Below are 18,249 nucleotides of genomic sequence, written 5' to 3' on the forward strand. Positions count from 1 at the left end.
CTACTCAAGCAGATGAGATGCAGCCAGGGGAATACAGACACAGCCACCTTGCTAAGAGGAGGAGCATGGATTTCATACATGCCAGGACACTTGTTTGCTCTCCAAGGCTCACCCCTGTCTATATGCTTCTTTCTACACTAAAGAGGCTGAACTTGCTTCAGAGACAAGGCACTAATGTTTGTGATTGCTCTTGGACTGCACCCTTCCCATCATTCATACACAGGAATGGTTTTAAACTGAAAGAGGGGAGTTTTGGATTAGATATTAGGAAGAAATTCTTTCCTGTGAGGGTGGTGAGACACTGGAACAGGTTGCCCAGAGAAGCTGTGGCTGACCCCTCCCTGGCAGTGTTTAAGGCCAGGTTGGATGGGGCTGGGAGCAACCTGGTCTGGCGGAAGGTGTCCCTGCCTGTTGCAGGGGGGTTGGAACTAGATGATCTTTAAGGTCCCTTCCAACCCAAACCATTCTATGATTCTATGATCTTCCCCCCCTTCCAGCACACAGCCAAACCCTGCTGCTTTCAGCGGAGCAGAAGCCCTCCCCCGGGGCTGTCAGCATCTGTCCTATCAATAGCAAAACCCAAAGGCACCTCAGTCACACGGTGGACTTTTGAATATGCATGCAGGCTTCTTGACGGGGGCAGAAAGCTTGTATTCTTCACCAGAAGAACTGGCTCCTGCTTTCAGTAAGTCTCTGTTAAAACACCTTTGCTATTAAACCTACCCTGCCACACAAATTCACCCAGCAACGCTGTAACACAAGTACCAGAAATCCTGAACGTGGCACACTAAACACACATTTCAGCCAGAAAACAGGCTTGACTGCTGGGCCAAGCACAACGCTGTGCTTAGGACTCCAAGTGACCTTCTGGTCCTCCAACACAACTACGTGCTTGTCCCACCACCGCGTCCCAAGAACATCCATCATTGCTTTGGACTGTATAGACTCCAAAACTGAAGTTCTCTCTGCATCACACACAAACATACATGCACACACATTCATTGCAGTGTTAGCTTGAGAAAGTGTGTACAGTTTTGAAAATTAAATGCTTTTACAACCCATTTTCACCTCAGCGTATTCTCAGCTGTCATTAGTGTTTTTCTTTAATTTAAATAGTTATCATGTTCAAAGCAACTCGCTGCTCTCCGCAGCAGCTACAGACTGAATTCTCCCACCAGCTGTCTGCCAAGTCTAGTTTTTCAGTTCAATACAAATGGCAATGAAAAATGTTTTCCTGGAAAAAAATTTGAAAAATTAGTATGTAAGGCCCCAATTCAAGCAACGGCTTTAGTATTTTCAAGTATACACTGCAGACCGCTTTAACACAGAGTAATTTCTATGGATTGCAAGATCATTTAAGCTCATGCTAATAAAACTTGCTGAACCCAAGAGTTTAAAAGAAAATCCATCAAATGCACATTCAGGATGGCATCACCAAAACAAGCTTCACCTGGCAGCAGATATCCTCAATGCTCTTTCCCATTATTCTCTTTTCACCCTACAAGTGTAAATGAGAATACTTTGGCAGGCTCTGAAGGGTCGTGTACCCCGAAAGATCACGACGGGAGGCAGGAACCCTTCTAAAAAGATGAAATCTGTCGGGATCTCTGTCACCTCTGCTTCACATCAGGTCACCTCTTTCTCTTGTGTTCATTATTAAGCGGCATCATCTAAGCTGATACGATGAGGTGCTGAAGTTTACAGCAGCTTTAGACCAGTCTCCAGAGACCAGAGAACCTACACAGTTTGGTAAGAGATGCGGGACATTTAGGGGGCCAGGCTTACCTCTGCACATTTTGGCATGAAGTGCAAAGGGGTACAAAAGGTGACAGTGTCTCCTGGGGTTAACCACACAATAACCTGTCCCAAAGCAAGGGGCTGCTGGCTATTCCTCCCCATCACCTGCCAGACCTGTGTCTGCAAGCTTGGAATTCCCTGCTGAGAACCAGATCCTGCCTTTTACCTCCACCCAGCCCCATCTGCCTGCTATGCCGGGCTCCGGAACGGCTCATCAAAAGCAAAGAGCCAAGAAATGCACCCGTGACAGATTTCTCATTAGGATGTGGAGGAGCGTGACTAAACAGCGACCCTGATTAGGGAGCTCAGCGTCCCTCCCGCTCCAAGAAGCACGCAGGAACAGCCAGGCTTCCCAAGCAGAGTCACAGCTCCTGGCAGAGCCAGCAAAGGCTGAGGGCTCAGTGGGTGCCCAAGGTTTAACCCTGGCAATGCAGAGCAAACCTTGTTTTGCCTGTTCGTGCTTGCTCATGATAACTCTTGGGGTGGGATTCAGAGGCTGAGCAGCTCAGTCATCTTCCTTTGACAGGATCAGGATGGGGATAGCGGGAATTGCTGGGAACAGGCTGAAAAAAATTACCTCTGCAAGCTCTGAAAGCAGCAACCTGCAGCCTCCCCAGTGAAGGAGAGGATGGAACATGAACAGGGATCTTTTGTGCACAGAAAGCAACACCAAAACAAGATAAGAACAGTGAAAATGTTTCTTTGATGCAGGACCAAACAAGAAGCCTGGATCTCAGCATCGGCGAGGCTCAGGCAGAGAGAGACTTGCTGGCCAGGCTTATCGCTGCTCCACAAGCATCCTCTGCAGGCTGTTCTCCTCCCAGAAACACGTTCTGATGGAAGAAGTGCTGCAAAGTGAGAGGTTTTCATGCAGGGAAAGAAGATGCTTGAGGGGAAAAGGGAAACAAAGATGACAGATAGATACTCAACATTATTTTCAACGCCTCAGCTAGGGTTTAGCTTGCAAAGCCATCCCGAGCCACAAAACACCTCCCAGCCCTGCTTCACCGATTACCCTGAACACCTTAATAGGCCATTCAGTAAAAATTACCCAACTGCAGGTGAGAAGGTGAAGAGCATTACAGCAAATCGGCCTCAGCAACACACCAAAGCACCAGGCTCTGCGCCTTCGGGAATGGAGCACGCAGCTCCCTCCCTGCTGACATGTTAAACCCAGCTGGAGCCAAGCCGTGTGTGCCAAGGCTTTTAGCCCCGAGCCCAGGGGTGACTGCAGTATGGTGAAACACAGCACCCTCCCCCTCTCCCAGCAGCCTGATCCGTGCAGGAGGCGGTGAGCTTGGAGAGCCTGCCAGCCAGCAACACTACACCCCAGGCAGAAAATGCAGTCTATGCAAGGAATTCAGCCTTCTGAAAGGGGCTTGCTGCTCTCTCCCACAGCGCTTTGCCCCCAGACTCTCCCTGTGCTCGTCCCCTTTGTATCTTTTACAACTATTAGTAGGTATTTCTAACACGGGGGCAACTACAACCTCCCCTGAGATCACACACACAGCCCAGACGAGCCATCTCTGACCGGCTCACCTCTGAACAGGCCGGGGGGGTGGCAGGGAAACACGCACAGAAAGTCGTGGAGGCAATTTGCCACGGCCGGAGAGCGCGGTGGAGGCAGAGCCAGAGCAGCGCTGGGGCTGCGGGGCCATATGGCAGCACAGGACCTGGCCTGCCCAGATAACCCATACAGGGCTTGCTCCTGCCTCTTCACAGACGCCAGTTCTACTCGAAACAGCATCTGCAGGTCGCATCTGCGGAGGGTCCAGAGCCTGGGCATTCATCTGCTGGAGGTTTTCCTGCCTGGCTCTTCCTACAGTCACCAGCCTTCACTCACCTAATCCACAAAACAGCATAAAATCTATAAAAGAAATGCTTAAAATAAAGAGTAAATCCCAGTCTGCCTTTCCTCGAACCCCAGACACATCACACGTCACGGGGAAGAGACGCTGTCTGTGTGGAGAGCGGGTCACGAGAGCCCACGTGCGTTGGGTCCTGCTGTGGCCTGTCCCTCCAGGTGCAGCAACACACCAAACCTCTCCTGTGCTCGCTGCCAGCAGCCACGCAACGCCGTTCCCTCCAGGCACAGCAAACGTCTTCATCTGACAGTCACAATTACTGTAATTTTCTAGAACCTCCCTCGCACAAAATGTTTAAGCTAAATTAACAGCTTTAACAAATCTTCGCAGATGTAGTTATTAACAGGTAGAAAGCTACACCTTCCCACAACTAAATTAACGCCCCTGGGATTTCCACGTGGGAGCCCACAGGGCTTGGAGAAACCCGCACACCTAATCCATCAGCCTGAGCAGCTGCTCACTTAACAGGCACACTCACGCCAAGCGCCGGCACAGACCCGCTCCTCCTCGGCTGCCACGGCCATGAGGTGTGCGTGGCCGACCAGGATGGATCCCCAGCCCGGGGAAGAAAACACACTGCGGGTCAGAAGCCCAGGGTGATGGCAGGGTTAGTATATCCCATCTGCTGAACAGGTTTTCTTCTGCTGCCCCATACTGATCTGCAGTGCTCAGGGCAATCAGCACAAAGAATAACTCACTCCATCTCCACATAAACAGCCTTGGACAGACTGCTGTGTTCTGCAGCAGGGATGTTAAAAAAGGCCTTTACAATCCTCATTTGCACCAGCTGAATGCTAATGTAGCCAGTGCTTCTGCCCAACCCACAAAACAAATTGAAGTGAGAGATGCATTTCATTAATCAATTCCCTTGCTGCTCTCCATTCAGAAATGAATGTGTTATGTCAGGTGCGTGTGCGTGCCAGAGAAGCAGCACTTTCCCCGGGGCAGATGGTAATAAAAGAAGACATATGAGTACGCACAAGGAGAGAGGTCACCTGGGAGAAACTCAGAATGGGATGGAGAGACATGTCACCTATGTACGCTCCTCTGGAAAAACCCAGGGGGAGGGAAGGGCAATTTAAGTCAGTCTCCTCGTTTTGAGATGTCTCCACCGTTCTCACTCATGAGACATCAAACAATAAGCCCAGATCCATAACAGAGGCACAAACCGTTCCCATCAGGCAAGAGGCATGGTGCAAACTTCAACACGAGTCACCCCTAAACGGGAATATATCCTAGTTCGGGGTGGCTGGGATTGGGGCAGGAGCAGCCGAATAAATCCTCCTGGATTAATGATGCCTTTCCTACTCCAGGTCTCCCACCTCCCCAGACAGTATCTGCATGCAGGATCCCCGACTCCATCTTCACAGCCCTGAGGGGTCCCTTCACCTAATGAAATACTGGAACCAGCTATTTATCTGGCACTACAAATCACTGAAAGGGGGGAACAGGAGGGATGGGTGACCAGCAATCTCTGGGTGCTGCACGCTAAACATTTTCTGAGCAGAAGAGGAAGACATGTTGTTGCAAAGGTCAAAGATTTTCTCCTGATCTGGCTTCACCCACCATCAGGAGTGCTGGTTTCTACAGCAGCACTCACAGACCGAAACATGTGCTTAGCCAGACCTGGACCGCCCTTGCCTAGGGTGCCAGAGGTTAAATACACCACAGTGTAAAGTGCGTGTTAGGACATCCACTCTGCATCTTCACCTACCACAGCTCGGAGCAAGAGCAAAAGCACCTCGGCCCTCGTGGTGTGCTGTGCAGCTGCGTTCATCAACACCTACGTAAGTCACTGTACTAGAGGGAAGTGTTACTGTATTTGCATTATTTTCTAACCTCACTGGTTTGGTAGGTCAAGGAATCATTTATTGGCACTCACAGACTTACAGTAGCTCCAGGAGCCATTCCTGAATACAAAGGAATTTATTCTTGAAAGCTGCGCAAAGATTGAGCGGTTCAGATCTTGGAGTGTCATTCTCAGAGACCAAAGAGAAAAACAGCCTGAAGAGCCCTTTCTTTCACCTCTTCCATTATAAACAGATATTCACCTCACAAGACAGTCCCAACATCAAGTGGAGCTGCAGACTCTTTGTCATGGAGACAATGTCTGTCCCAGCCTCCACACTGCTCTGCATTGTCTGGAGTTTCCCTTGGAGTTCAGAGAGTTACACCATGCTGAGATGGGGTAAATTCTGCCTGCAGGAACATCTGAGCAAACCCAGGGGCACCTGCTGCATTCACCAGGGCAGTGCTCCTTATCTGTGTCACTGGGGCAACAAGCCCATCATAGTCTTGGCCAGGAGAGCCAGAGCTGTCACCCCCACAGCCACCTCCCCAGGCAGATGCTGCTGCACTCAGGGGTGTGAAATGTCGAGCTCTCTGCAAGAACAACCACTGGCTTTCAGAGAGTGACGAGGGTCCTGTTAGTTCACTGCTGATGGCACTTACCTGGGTGAGTTTCACAGGATGTTAAAAGTGGGATAACAGAAAGACACCACTGCTTATTTGTGGACTATCCCAAATCCCACCCACACATCATTAATAGAATTTCATTTCATAGACACTTTATCTCAAGCTCTCTGGGAGGCAGATGGTCTGTATAAACACCAGGAGGGGAAAACCGGAAAATCAACAAAAAAAAATCCCAACACTTACTTGAAAATCTGACTTCAGCCGTTTGACTGGTGACAGCCCCTAGGGAGCTGTGAGACACGCAGGAGTAATTACCCTCAGCGCCAGTCCTTTCCGGATATTTACTGTCCTTTGCCACAGCCTGGGATGAGATGAAGAGTGATCCATTCGGAAGCACATGCAGATGTTCCTGCTCCACTAATGGAAACCCATTCTTCTTCCACGTGATATTGATCACCTGCTCAACAGGGGCCAGGTTACAGTCCAAAACCACGACTTGGTTTGGCTCCAGTATCACCTTTGCAGGACCAGCACTACAGCTCAGCTCCAGAGAATCCCCTTCCAACAGCCTCCCTGCAAAGAAAAGACAGCGTTGCAGTGGCGGTTGCTTTGCTTGGTTAATCCCATCCCAGTATTATGCAGTGAAGGAAGCTCAGTTGTCCATGAGTGTGGTAGGAGATAACAGGTGAAATTCAGCCCTCTTAGGTGACCAGCACCTCCCCTGACACTTGTCCACTACACCCTCCATCACACATCCTTGGGGCTGCAAGCACAACATGCAACATCTCTGCCATCCATCACAGTACCCAGCAGCCACCCCTTCTACCCACACTTACTTTTTCCATGCTGGATTGAAGAACAACTGGAAGAAGGTGAAGTGACAGCAAGAGCAGGCACAGAAGATGCAGGAAGAGCCCCAACCTCTCCTTCACCTGCCACGACTGCCCACGAGAAGCGAGGGCTCCCCTCCCCTGCCCGTACACCAGAGCCTCCTTTGAGGCTGATCAACCCCCACAAGACAGCTAAGCACAAGCAAAGATATTCAAGCCCAGCTTGGTACCCCGATGCCAACGATCACAACTTGGTTGGAGCCGTGCTCTCTCCATAGCGGCAACAAGGCCAAGCCAAGGCCTCAAGATCTAGAGAGCAAAGCAGCAAACTCCTTCAGAGGAGACGTAGGATGGGTTACAACACGGTGAACTGGCAATAAGAGCTGGAGCCCAGCTGGGAACTCAGAAAGGCAGTGTCCGCTGCTGGTGTTGATGTACTGGGAGACTCATTTCAAAGGGAAGACAACAAAAGAACAGCTAAAAACGTGACCTGCTGTCTCTGAGCGTTTTATCCCATATAACTGAATACAGAATGAAAATGGATGGATGCATTTTCCCCACTAGAAAAGGATATTCCAGTTGCAAATGGACAATCACATCATGTCTTACCCAGAACATGCCATCAGGCAACCTGCCTGCTGCAGGCAGAGGCCAGAGCAACGACCAGCAGCAAGCTAAGCTGAACAGGTCTTGGTCTGGCCCATTTCCAAACCCACACACACTCATAGGAGAGCTCCACCTCTGAAACAAGGCTCAGCATTTCCTAAAAGAATATTGCCATTAATAAAATGCATTTGCCGTTAGAGTTCTCCAGAGACACTAAGTCAATGTTAGCTGGCAGCGCTGCTTCCACACACCAGCAATTTCAATCTCTGCTGTGCTCAAACCATCACCATCCACTCTTTTTATGGCTCCGCTCCAAATTATTTTGTCACTGCTCCAATCAGAAATGTTTCCTGCCTCTATAACAAGTTTATCAACACTGGATATGAACCACATGGCTCCCTGCCCGTCTCCTATCGCAGAAGGCTACAGATTAATTTTATAGGAATTCAAACACCCTATTAAACCTGCTACTACCTACTGCCGATAAAAGGGCTGCATTTTAAAAGAGTGTATGTTAAGCATGCAATTAGGGGCAATGACACGCAAAATTACACGTGTGGGGAGATGGAATTCTTTCAAGGCGTGTGCTGGAAACTGCAGGTGCCCCTGAAAGGAAGGGCCTAGCCCTGCCCACGTGCGGGGCTGATTCGGTGCCCACCTGAGCCCGTGGTGATGGGAACTCATCAGGTTTGCCCTCATTGATGGTTTGCAGCATGGCCACCGTGAACTTGATGTTGGCCAGCTGTGTCCCTTCAGCGAGGAGGAGACTACACAAGAATCCTACCGGTCCCCTGCCTGTTGATTGCCATCATTAGGGGACAGAAGAGACCCTGCCCCAAGTACCCCCATCTTCACCAGGACATCCAGGGAACAATCTCCCAGCCCCCAAAGCCAAACCCCAGCAGGATGCAGAGGTGCCCATTTCACACCCCCTCAGGCCAGGGAGTAAGCTGAGGAACGCCACTACGCAGGGATTGTCACCAAATGCCCTCCTGTAAGGGCAATTCTGCCTGTTCACGTCTCCTAGGAAAGACTAGTCCTTTGAGGATCACAGCAAGCTACAAAACTCACACACTGGCTCCGCAGGAGGCTAGAAGTAGGGGAATATGAAGCTGAAAGGCTGCCCCAAATGCTCTGGAAAGACACTGCCATCGAAAGGTTTCCATCCAAGACAGCTGCTAAAAAAAATAGGGAGAAATTAAGCACAGAGCAAGTTCCCAGCAAACACGTGCAGAAGTAGAAACACAAGTAGAAGTAGAAAGCACAAGCAGAAGAAGTAGAAAGCACAAGTAGAAACTGAGGAGACAGGGAATTAACACAGGTCACAAGTCAGTCCTCTTAACCAATGGCTCCACCTTTCTCTTTGCATCTTCCCCCTCAACTCCTGCTTTACACGTCACTGCCAGCAGCGACACGTCAACACGCCTTGGACAGCTCTTGCGCAGCACCAGCACCACAGGCACCAACGCTGCCCATGCCTACTCTTCTCCTCCTTCAACACCGACCCTCCAGTAACGCAGCAGGGTTGGGTGGGCACAGCCACGTGGCATCAGCCAGCTCTGCATGCTGGGCATCCCACATCCCCCTGCCACCACACACACGGGCTGTCCTCCTGCCTCCATACTCTCCATGGGCTCCTGCTCCGTGCCAGGCACTCCTGCTCATCACTTGGGGAAACAGTCTGTATATCTGTCCTATTTTCTATTTTCTTCACACAGCAATTCAAATGGCATTTTGCTGAAAATACTCCTCCTCTTCAAGAGGTGAAGCACGAGGGGACGGCTGGCTGGCTGAGGCAGCTGGGAATAAAGCAGAGATCTGCAGTGCAGCTTCCTCCAGGTAGGTAAGAGGTGATTATCAGCCTCTCAAACTTCAATCCCTTAAAAATCAACTCAACCCACTCGCAGCAGAGTAAGAACAGACAGCTCCATACTTTGCACCACAGCAGAAGAAGTATTTGCTTTCTAAAAACATCTGATGATGTTTCTATACCCCTAAATATCACCCAGCTCCTCTCCCTGAAGTCAAAACCTACCTGGATCCTAGCTTCTGGTTGGTACCTTAGAGAAAAAAGGGCCATTTACAAGACTCGGCGCCGGACTGCAGAGCTCACCCACGCCAAGCCGGACAGTCTGGTTCGGGTCTCTCTCTGCTATACCACAAGAGAAGAAATGACCACTGGAGGGAAATGCATTTGAAACTGGACTTCACAGGCGACCCCAGGGAGGTGGTGGAGTCACCATCTCTGGAGGTGTTTAAGAAAAGACTGGACATGGCACTTAGTGCCATGGTCTAGTTGCCATGGTGGTGTCAGGGCAATGGTTGGACTCGATGATCCCAGAGGGCTCTTCCAACCTGATTGGTTCTGGGATTCTGTGATTCTGTGACTGTTCTGCCACAGCCCAGGAGCACGCTCACCAAGGAACACACTAACACCAGGAGCAAAGGATCCTCCACGAGCAACCAGAGGGGTCTATCATCAATACGTGGTGCACTTGCAGAGCTGGTCATAACAACAGCATCTCACTGCATGTTGACAGGAGGAGGTTGCCTTCTTTGATGCCTTCACACCAATAAACACATGATTGCACAGTATCTTTAAAGAGCAATAGTCACTCCTTTCCTGGAAGCCTGTTCCAACCACATAATCCACCCAGTAACAGCAGAAACCATTTACAAGCAAATCAACCTCTGGGGTATCAATATGTTTTTACTTGCAAGCATCTACTGCATCGCCAAGTGATCCAGGCTCCACGCGATGGTGAGAGCTTACGACTGTACTCAAACCACTGCCCTTTATTCCAGGAGCACTGAAAATGTTTCTAGACCAAGAAGCCAAGTAAAAAACCCAGATGTACTCACAATCCTCAGGGCTCAAACTGAACACTTGGCAAAAGACCATGACAAGGCTAAACGCACGTGACAACCCATCACTGTCTGTCACTTAACACAGCCCAGGGGGACTTCCAGCTGGGCAAATGAACCCCTCAACTGACACCAAGCTGCTCTGGCAGGTACGCACAGACCTGCCCCGAATCATCCAGCCCTCTTTCCTGCCCCTTTGGCCCCAAAATACTACAAGATTTTGGGGACAGACCCTTTGCACATACAGAGGTTGGAGCAGCAGGGCCCAGGACCTGGCACTGCAAAAAGCCCCACTATGACTCTTGTCCTAAGGTGTTCAAAGAAGTGTATAAACACCCCCTGATTAAGGAAAAAATACCTTCCAGGCTCTGGAAACGTAGGAGGAGGTCTGGTTCAAAACACTGCACTAAATTAGCAAGCCTGACAATGAGATAAAAGCCCCTTCAAGGGAAAGGATCAGAAGAGAGTAAAATTACTCCAAGTGAGATCAAAGACAAATGAAATCAGGAATGTTAAGTGCTTACAGAAGCTGTCGACTATTTCCAACCTCCATTCTTCACTGTATAGTGACAGAAATGGATACGACCCTGGTGAAACACACAGCCACACGCTCACCCAGCCTCCTGCTCACCTTCACCCTCTCACGTGCCGGAGGTAATGCTGTAATGGATGTAGTGAAGACTACCCAGACCAGCCACGTGCCTCACACCGCAAACACAGCTACTCCAACGGACACCGATAACTCCACAGAGGTGGGCTTCCCAGTCAGATGGCCAGAAGGTCTTTCCACATTCAAGGCAGGTGTTTTACCTACAGATTTGTGCTTTGGAGCTAGAGCTTTTTGCCTTTGGCTCCTCCTGGATGTAGAGGATCAAAGCATGGTGGAACTGGAAGTTTTCAGCTCATGGATCTCTAAATCGAGGCCAGGGAACCCTGTACAGTGTTGCCCTACAGTGAGCAACGTCACACACACATTCAAAGTGAATTTATATTCACTTGTATATTACGGCACACAAACCTGCCTGCCTACCAACTACCCAGAAACAACCCAACACAACTGAGAACATCTCAAAATACTTCTCTGAGGGGAAAAGGGGCCAAAAGCAGAGTGGTGAGTTGCGAGGAGAGAGGAACAGCACAGTCTGTGCCCATCCAGTTCCAGGTAACCAGCAGAGTTCATACTAAACTCCACTAAGCCCAGCAAACTGCTGAGCTATTCCAAGACAGACAGTAGCAGCCTTGAGATGATAAATGTATATGCAAATGCACACTTACATGCAGATACATACCACATATATGTGCATTCACATACACAGAGCTCTGGGGAATGCAGATGTATTCAATCGTAGAGCATGCCCTGAAATGAAGGGTCTTTGATGCAGCAAGTTAAAAGCATTTTGTTCCCATGAAAATTATATTTCCTGACTCGGGCTCTGCAGGGCTTTTTTACTCTCTCCCGTGTTGCTAATCCCTAGGCTACATTATGCACAAAAACAGCCCAGGAGAACAATTTTCTTTTTTTCCCATCTCTTTCCTTACTTCCAACAGCCATCCATCCACCTCCGGTGTCCAGGTCCAGTGAAGTAAATGAAAAAGTCTCCCATGGAGTGGCATAAAACCCAGGGCATTCTGGATGAACAGAGGTTGTAAAATCTTCAAGGCACAAAGCTGTCCTCTGCCCTCCACGGGAGCACAGCCCCTGCCAGCAGCAGGCTTGATTCCAGATCCAAAGCAGGCATCTCAAAATCCACGTTAAACCAGCCAACACCTCCCTTCCCACGTCGCAACGTACAGCCAAAAACCACTCCTAGGATCTCCTCTCCCTGGTATCAAATGGAGGCAGGAATAACACAACTCACCACTGAGCAAAGGGGAAAAAGAATCAATCATCGTCTTGGTTTTGTAATTTCAGAACTATAAATAACCAGGTGAAGTGTGAGCTACCAGCCCAGCGAGGTTTGACAGCTTCCTGACAATGAAATTACTTGGTCAGAGACAAGACCCTCAGAGTGGTGTTTTCACATCCAAGACACTGAATACTCCAAGCCCACAGATCTGCTGGGAGCTTGCACTCCACAGCTGAGAACAGCACAAACCCGACTTGTCTCCTTGTATATAAGGTTATTTCCCTTCCCTGGGATTTAACCACTTCAATCAAGGAGGAAAGACCTAGACAAGGGAGATGCTTGTCCTGGTGAAATTTTGGCTATCAGCAGTAAACATGTCCTTGAGCTCTGTTACACAGCATGAGCAAATAAAAGGTTACTGTTCAACAGGAGACAAATGGCTTTGTTCAGAGGAGGAGCTGTGTTTTAATCACTACTTTAAAACCAAAACATACAGGCATAAACCGAAATGGGTGCGTTTCTGTGTAAGCCACTGGCATATTGATGACTTTTTTTTTTGTACAGCACCTAGCACAACTGGAATGAGCTGATCCACAATCCCTGAGCAAGGCCTGTGAGTAAGCTCACCGTCTGCTCCTGAATGGCACATCACCACGTGGACACACAGCACTGTCACGGAGGTTCAGCCGGTCAGCCTGTGTCCCAGTTCCAAATGCAGCACTGCCATCAACTCAGCAGATAAACCCATCCCAGCAACGCAGCACAGCTCAGGCTCTTCTCTGGCTGGTGCTACGATAGCCCCAACAGCTCCCCAGCATGGCCACAACCTTGTCACCAACCAAGCCACCACCCAAAGGCAGACAAAAGGCAGTATTTGAAGGAGATGTACTACCTTCTCTTCCACAAACTGATTCAGCTGGGGGAAGACAAAGAGATTTAGGCACATACGAGATGACAAGGCACAATCATTCCTACAAACCCCAGCCCATTCCCACAAACACCCGGGCCAGCAATTACAAGGCTTAGACCTTCACTTCAAGGCCAGAGAGGCCCATCTTAGCAGAGTGAGGCCCCAGGATCAACTCAAGGACAAGACCCAAAGCAGATAAACCACCGACAGCTTCCAGTGCCTTCACACAAAACCCCTCAAACTCCTCCAGCCCAAAACAAACAAAGTTGTGCCGAGCCAGACAGAACCCATTACAGCACAGGCCTTGGGAGATTAATACTTCACAGAGAGCAAAGTACAAGGGTTTCTAATCTGACAGACTTCCAGAGCTGACATCACTTCTAGTTCTTGGCAGCCAGAGATTTTCCTGGGGAGCCGCTGTTGTGCTGCAGGTCCCACAGCCTGGAGCCCGGCCAGCGCGTTTCCTATTCCACACACATCTGGCACTTTGGAACCGGCTTGTGCACCTTGCAGAGCTGCAGCCAAAGAAAACCTTCCCGGGAGCAAGGAAAGCGGCTCAGACGAGGCGAGCAGAGCGCTCGGTCGTCGTGTGTGTTCTGCGGGATATCAGGCAGTAAGAGGAAAGGGCTCCTCTCCCCCCTCCGCATCCCGCAGGAGGTGGCAGGAATTCAAAGTGCAGTTGAGCCTCTGCACTGTTGCCTGGTTTAATTTATGTATTTATTTTGGATGCTGAACTCGTGGAACTCAACAGCACAATTAATCTCATTTAATCAGGAGTGAACAGCACTGAAGAAAAGTGGAGTTACTACTTCCAAAGGGTTTTCCTACCTCTCAGCGAGCCAACTACTGTGCCATTGTTCTGCTCAATGTAACCTTCTGCCGATGTTCTTCAGACGCTCTTAGAGCTGTAGAAAATCCTCACGTTCTCATTGTCTAATTCAAAGAGCGACTGTACTTCAGTGTGTCCCCATTAAAGCAACACAAAGCCCTTTTTCTTCTTGGAAACTTTATGCATTGACAATTAAAAGTCAATAGCTTGGTCTCAGCCTGTTTTTAGGGCAACTGCACTTGGCAAGTGGTGACCCAGAAAGAAATCTGGATGGAGGTCTCTGACAAAGTCTGCATTCCAGGTGCTCAGCAACATCAGCCCTGAGAGCAGAACTGGAGGAGCTGGGCACCTAAATCCCCTCGTGCATTCAGGTCTTCAGCCTCCCCGTGGCACAATAAAACACAAAACATTCTTCCACTCAACTGTAACAAGGCCTGTGAGATTGAGGGGTCAAGATCCCTGCATTCCCTTCCCAGTTTCCAGATGTTACTGGAACTTGCCACCTTGTAATGGCAACATGAACAAGCTAAGAATGTGACACCTTCAGCCTCCATTTAGCCTCTCTGGAACAGAAGGCTCCTAAAACCATCTCCAGTGCTGCTGGAAAGACCATTTTATGAACACTTGACACCGACGCGCAGCAGAGCGGTTCCAGTACTGAGCAGCGCTCGCCAGTGGGAAGCAGGCCTTACCGTGATCCCGCATATAAGCAAGCTAGATGGGTTATTTAATAATGCAGAGTCTCCCACTGCTGCAGGAATATTTACCCAGCTGGCAGCCAGGGACTCTCAGATCATCCCCTGTCACTGAGCAGATCCCAGCCTTTCATGAGCAGCTGGGTGCCAGACCGGCACCGCGTGCGGCAACAGACTGCACTGAGAGGCTGTCACACCGTCCCCGCGTCAAGGGGTAGGGCACGAGGCCGTGCCAGGAGCCATCCCTGCACACCCTGCACAGACCGAGCTGCAGGGGAGGAGCGCAGGGTCATGGTCAGTTCCCAGCTCGGAGTCGGGTGTGCAGTAGTGCCCCTCGTGTCCCCGTACACATCGGGCCCCAGGATGGGCACTGGCAGGGCAAGCTCAGCTCTGTCCAGGCACAGCCCAGTGGAAATGCCCTGGAGCTGGCTGCCGAGCACAGGCTTGGCCATCCCACAGCCTAGGCCGCTCCCAACAGCTACAGACAGCTCTAGAACTGCATTTTACACAGAAATATTTTGTAATATGCTCTCAGGGTGACATGCATTGCTCTAAAGCTTTAGGAGGGGGTCATGGTCCAAACACCCTTCTGAGTAGTGTCAGATGGAAGCAAACATACTTGAGCCCTACCAACCACATCTGTCCAAGCAGGAGAGCTGTGCATCCCTGGAAAGGTCAAAAGGGAGCCCAGTTACTGCACCAAGACCAGTGGAGTGAGTATGCTGCCAGCAGAAAAATACCCTCTTCCTACAGCTCTACTTCACTTAATTACAAAGATCTTTGCATCTAACAAATCTTTACGAGGCTTTGTGGCTTTGCGACATCGATCCAACCCATTCACTTCATGGTCGTCCATTATTATATTTTCACATGTATACAAAGCCCTTCCATTTAAAAGTTAAATTAATCATAATTTATCGATTTGTTGTAGCGTGCTCCAAATGCAACTCTCCCTGAAGAACGATGCTGGGCGAGAGCCTCTCGCCTTTGTTCTGTTCAAATGCCCAGTTCAAAACAAGAGAGCAGAAGGGATAGCATGAAAGAAACATATCTAAAACTCATGCAATGCCACATTGTTGTTTATAGGCCATACCTGAAAAGCTTGATATTATCTAAAGCTGTAATTAAGATAAATAGGTTAATGACTAGACTCACTTAGATAAAAGCAAAGGCTGCCACAGCCCTGGGTAAATTAATATCTTTGTGCATAAATATAACATACGAGGCATCAAAGAAACAAAACAGCTAAAAAGGTCTCCATCTAAGTATTTTTAGAGACATTTCTGATGCTCCTAACGCTGAAGCCAACTGCAGCTGCTTATTACAGCCACACAAGACCATAGAAGCCACCGACCCATGGCTGATGTAACCCTGGAGACTCCAACCCAGTAAAGTATCAACCAATTTCTAGGAAGGACTGAACGCTCTCATGCTTCTGCACAAGCATCAGGTTTGCACAAGCATCTTATCTGTACCTATACGTGGTGCCTTGCAGACAGGGATAAACACAAACCAGCTCCCAGGACTGAGTTCAGTTTCACTGAGATGGGTGCTATTCTGATGCGTTCCCTGCAAACAAATGGTCCAGAAAGATGAAACAAATCAATAGCAGTAATAATTTATTCATCATGTTGAATTGTCAATGGCAATCGTAACGGTAAAGTGCTTGACTCTTTCATGAAGGTTAAGCCTTTGTGTTTTCTCCTCTCTGACCCCAGAAAGGCTTCTGAAAAAGCAGCAGAAGTTTAGAGGAGGCCAAAATCTATACTTGTTAAACTTGGCCTTTTTCAGGTCTTCTCCCCAGGGTGTCCCACACTACTGAGAGCAGAACAGGAGCTGTCCCTGTGTACAGTATACCAGCCTCCCTTGCACTGAAGGACGCTTATTTAAAGTGCCAAAGTGACTTAAACACTAAAATCACTGAAAACCTCTTCACGATCCCCCACACTGCCTGACCCAGGGAGGGCTGAGCTGTTTCTGTCCCTTTCCCACCTGCTCCACACCAAGCACACAGCACACCAAACTTCAGGCTGTGACATATAAACATCTCTGAGGAAGGCTCCATCTCCTACTTGTCATCTTCCCTTCTTCAAAAGCCGATGAGGAACAGCTGAGACGATCTCTGCAGAAGCTGCTGCAAACACGGGATGCACGGGAAACTCAGGACAGAGCCTTGGGGCCGCATTCATCAATTTACAGTGTAGAGGCATATTAAAATTACAAGCTTGAACAAGCGCACTGGAACAATAACACATCAGAGTCCTGTAATTGGGCCCTGAAATACACTTAGTGAAAAATACAGACCAGCTGCAATGTTGGAAATGCTCCTAATGCAATCCGAGGTAATTATTGGTAACAGACCATCAAACAAGTGCGTTAATACGCTCTGATCAGAGAGTCAGATGGACAGTCTGGCACAGCAGCTTGTACCTGCAAATTATGTAAATGATTTGAAAGAGCAAAGCCCCAAAGCCCTAGAAACACTAACTCTAATGAAAGTTATTAAATGCTATTTTTGTTATCTGCCCATTTGCCGTGGTGACTGTAATTTTGCTGCCGAGCAGCGGTCCGAGCTGTGCAAGCCCTGATATTTGCCATTTTAAAGGACCACATCACGCTAAAATGACTGGCTTCGAGTTGCATGGTTTCACAGACAACATTTAAACACATAACTGCTTCCTGCATTTTTCACTGATGTTGGAAAGGAAACCAACTTTTCCTTTTGTTTGATGCAGAAGTTCTTGATTTTATTTCATGCGTCACATAGATGTTTGATCTGCAAACACGGGAGAGTCTGAAACAAGTTCTCCTGTCACAATGTTACCTAGTTTTGCACTTGAACTATTTAAGTTTAGCATGTTTTTAGGATATGCTTTCATCTCTCCGTGCCTGAGAAAGCTGAAAGTACGCAATGTGATACAAGCTTCAGTGTTGTGCCTCTTGAGAACAGTCTCTTAACTAGAAACTAATATTACCCAATAAAATAAACAAAGATCCTTCACCTGTGGGCTACAGTTGAAACTCTGAGTGTATTTTGTAACTCTTTTCCCCTCAGTCAGTGGCTTTGTATATTCCAAAGATACAAATATAAATACATTAAATTGAATAAGAGTGAATATTTCAGCTGTCAGTTTCTCACCACCCTACGGAGAAAAAAAAATAGGCATCACACCCAATTTCAAACCTTGGGAAAAGTCAATGTACAGAGGAATGGAACAGGGTCCCCAGTGCAGGTCTGAAACCAGCAGCCAAACGTCCTGGCAAGTAAATCTCACCCTCTCTACCAGATAATTTGCAGCCTTTGCAACTCAAACTTTTAGATGCAAAATGCAGCATAAAGCTCTGGGGCAAACTGGCAGAGCCTGTCCTGCCCCCCCCTCGTTTTAAAGGCCTCCAGAAACTTGGGCTACGCTTTGTAATTTCCAAAGGAAGACACCACGTATAATTTTATTTTATTTTTTTCACACTGCAAGGCTGTTGAAAGGGGTATGGAGAGCCACCCTGGTTGAGGGTGTAAATATTGACCCTGTGATAAGCAGCCTGAGGTCGCAACGCAGGGATGGCTGCTGGAGCCACCCTTCACACGACGG

The 18,249-nt window shown here is 48.8% G+C and overlaps 1 protein-coding gene across 1 annotated transcript in view; it reads right to left on the reverse strand.

Moving 5' to 3' along the window:
- The window catches only part of IGDCC4 (immunoglobulin superfamily DCC subclass member 4), a 95,654-nt gene that overhangs the window by 54,759 nt on the left and 22,646 nt on the right, over positions 1-18,249 (reverse strand). Inside the window, exon 2 of the mRNA XM_068410666.1 lies at positions 6,321-6,650. Within this exon, the coding sequence (XP_068266767.1) occupies positions 6,321-6,650 (330 nt within the window). The remainder of the gene's footprint in view (positions 1-6,320; positions 6,651-18,249) is intronic.

The sequence above is a fragment of the Nyctibius grandis genome, chromosome 11 (genome assembly GCF_013368605.1).
Source record: "Nyctibius grandis isolate bNycGra1 chromosome 11, bNycGra1.pri, whole genome shotgun sequence".
In the NCBI taxonomy this organism is placed as follows: Eukaryota; Metazoa; Chordata; class Aves; order Nyctibiiformes; family Nyctibiidae; genus Nyctibius; species Nyctibius grandis.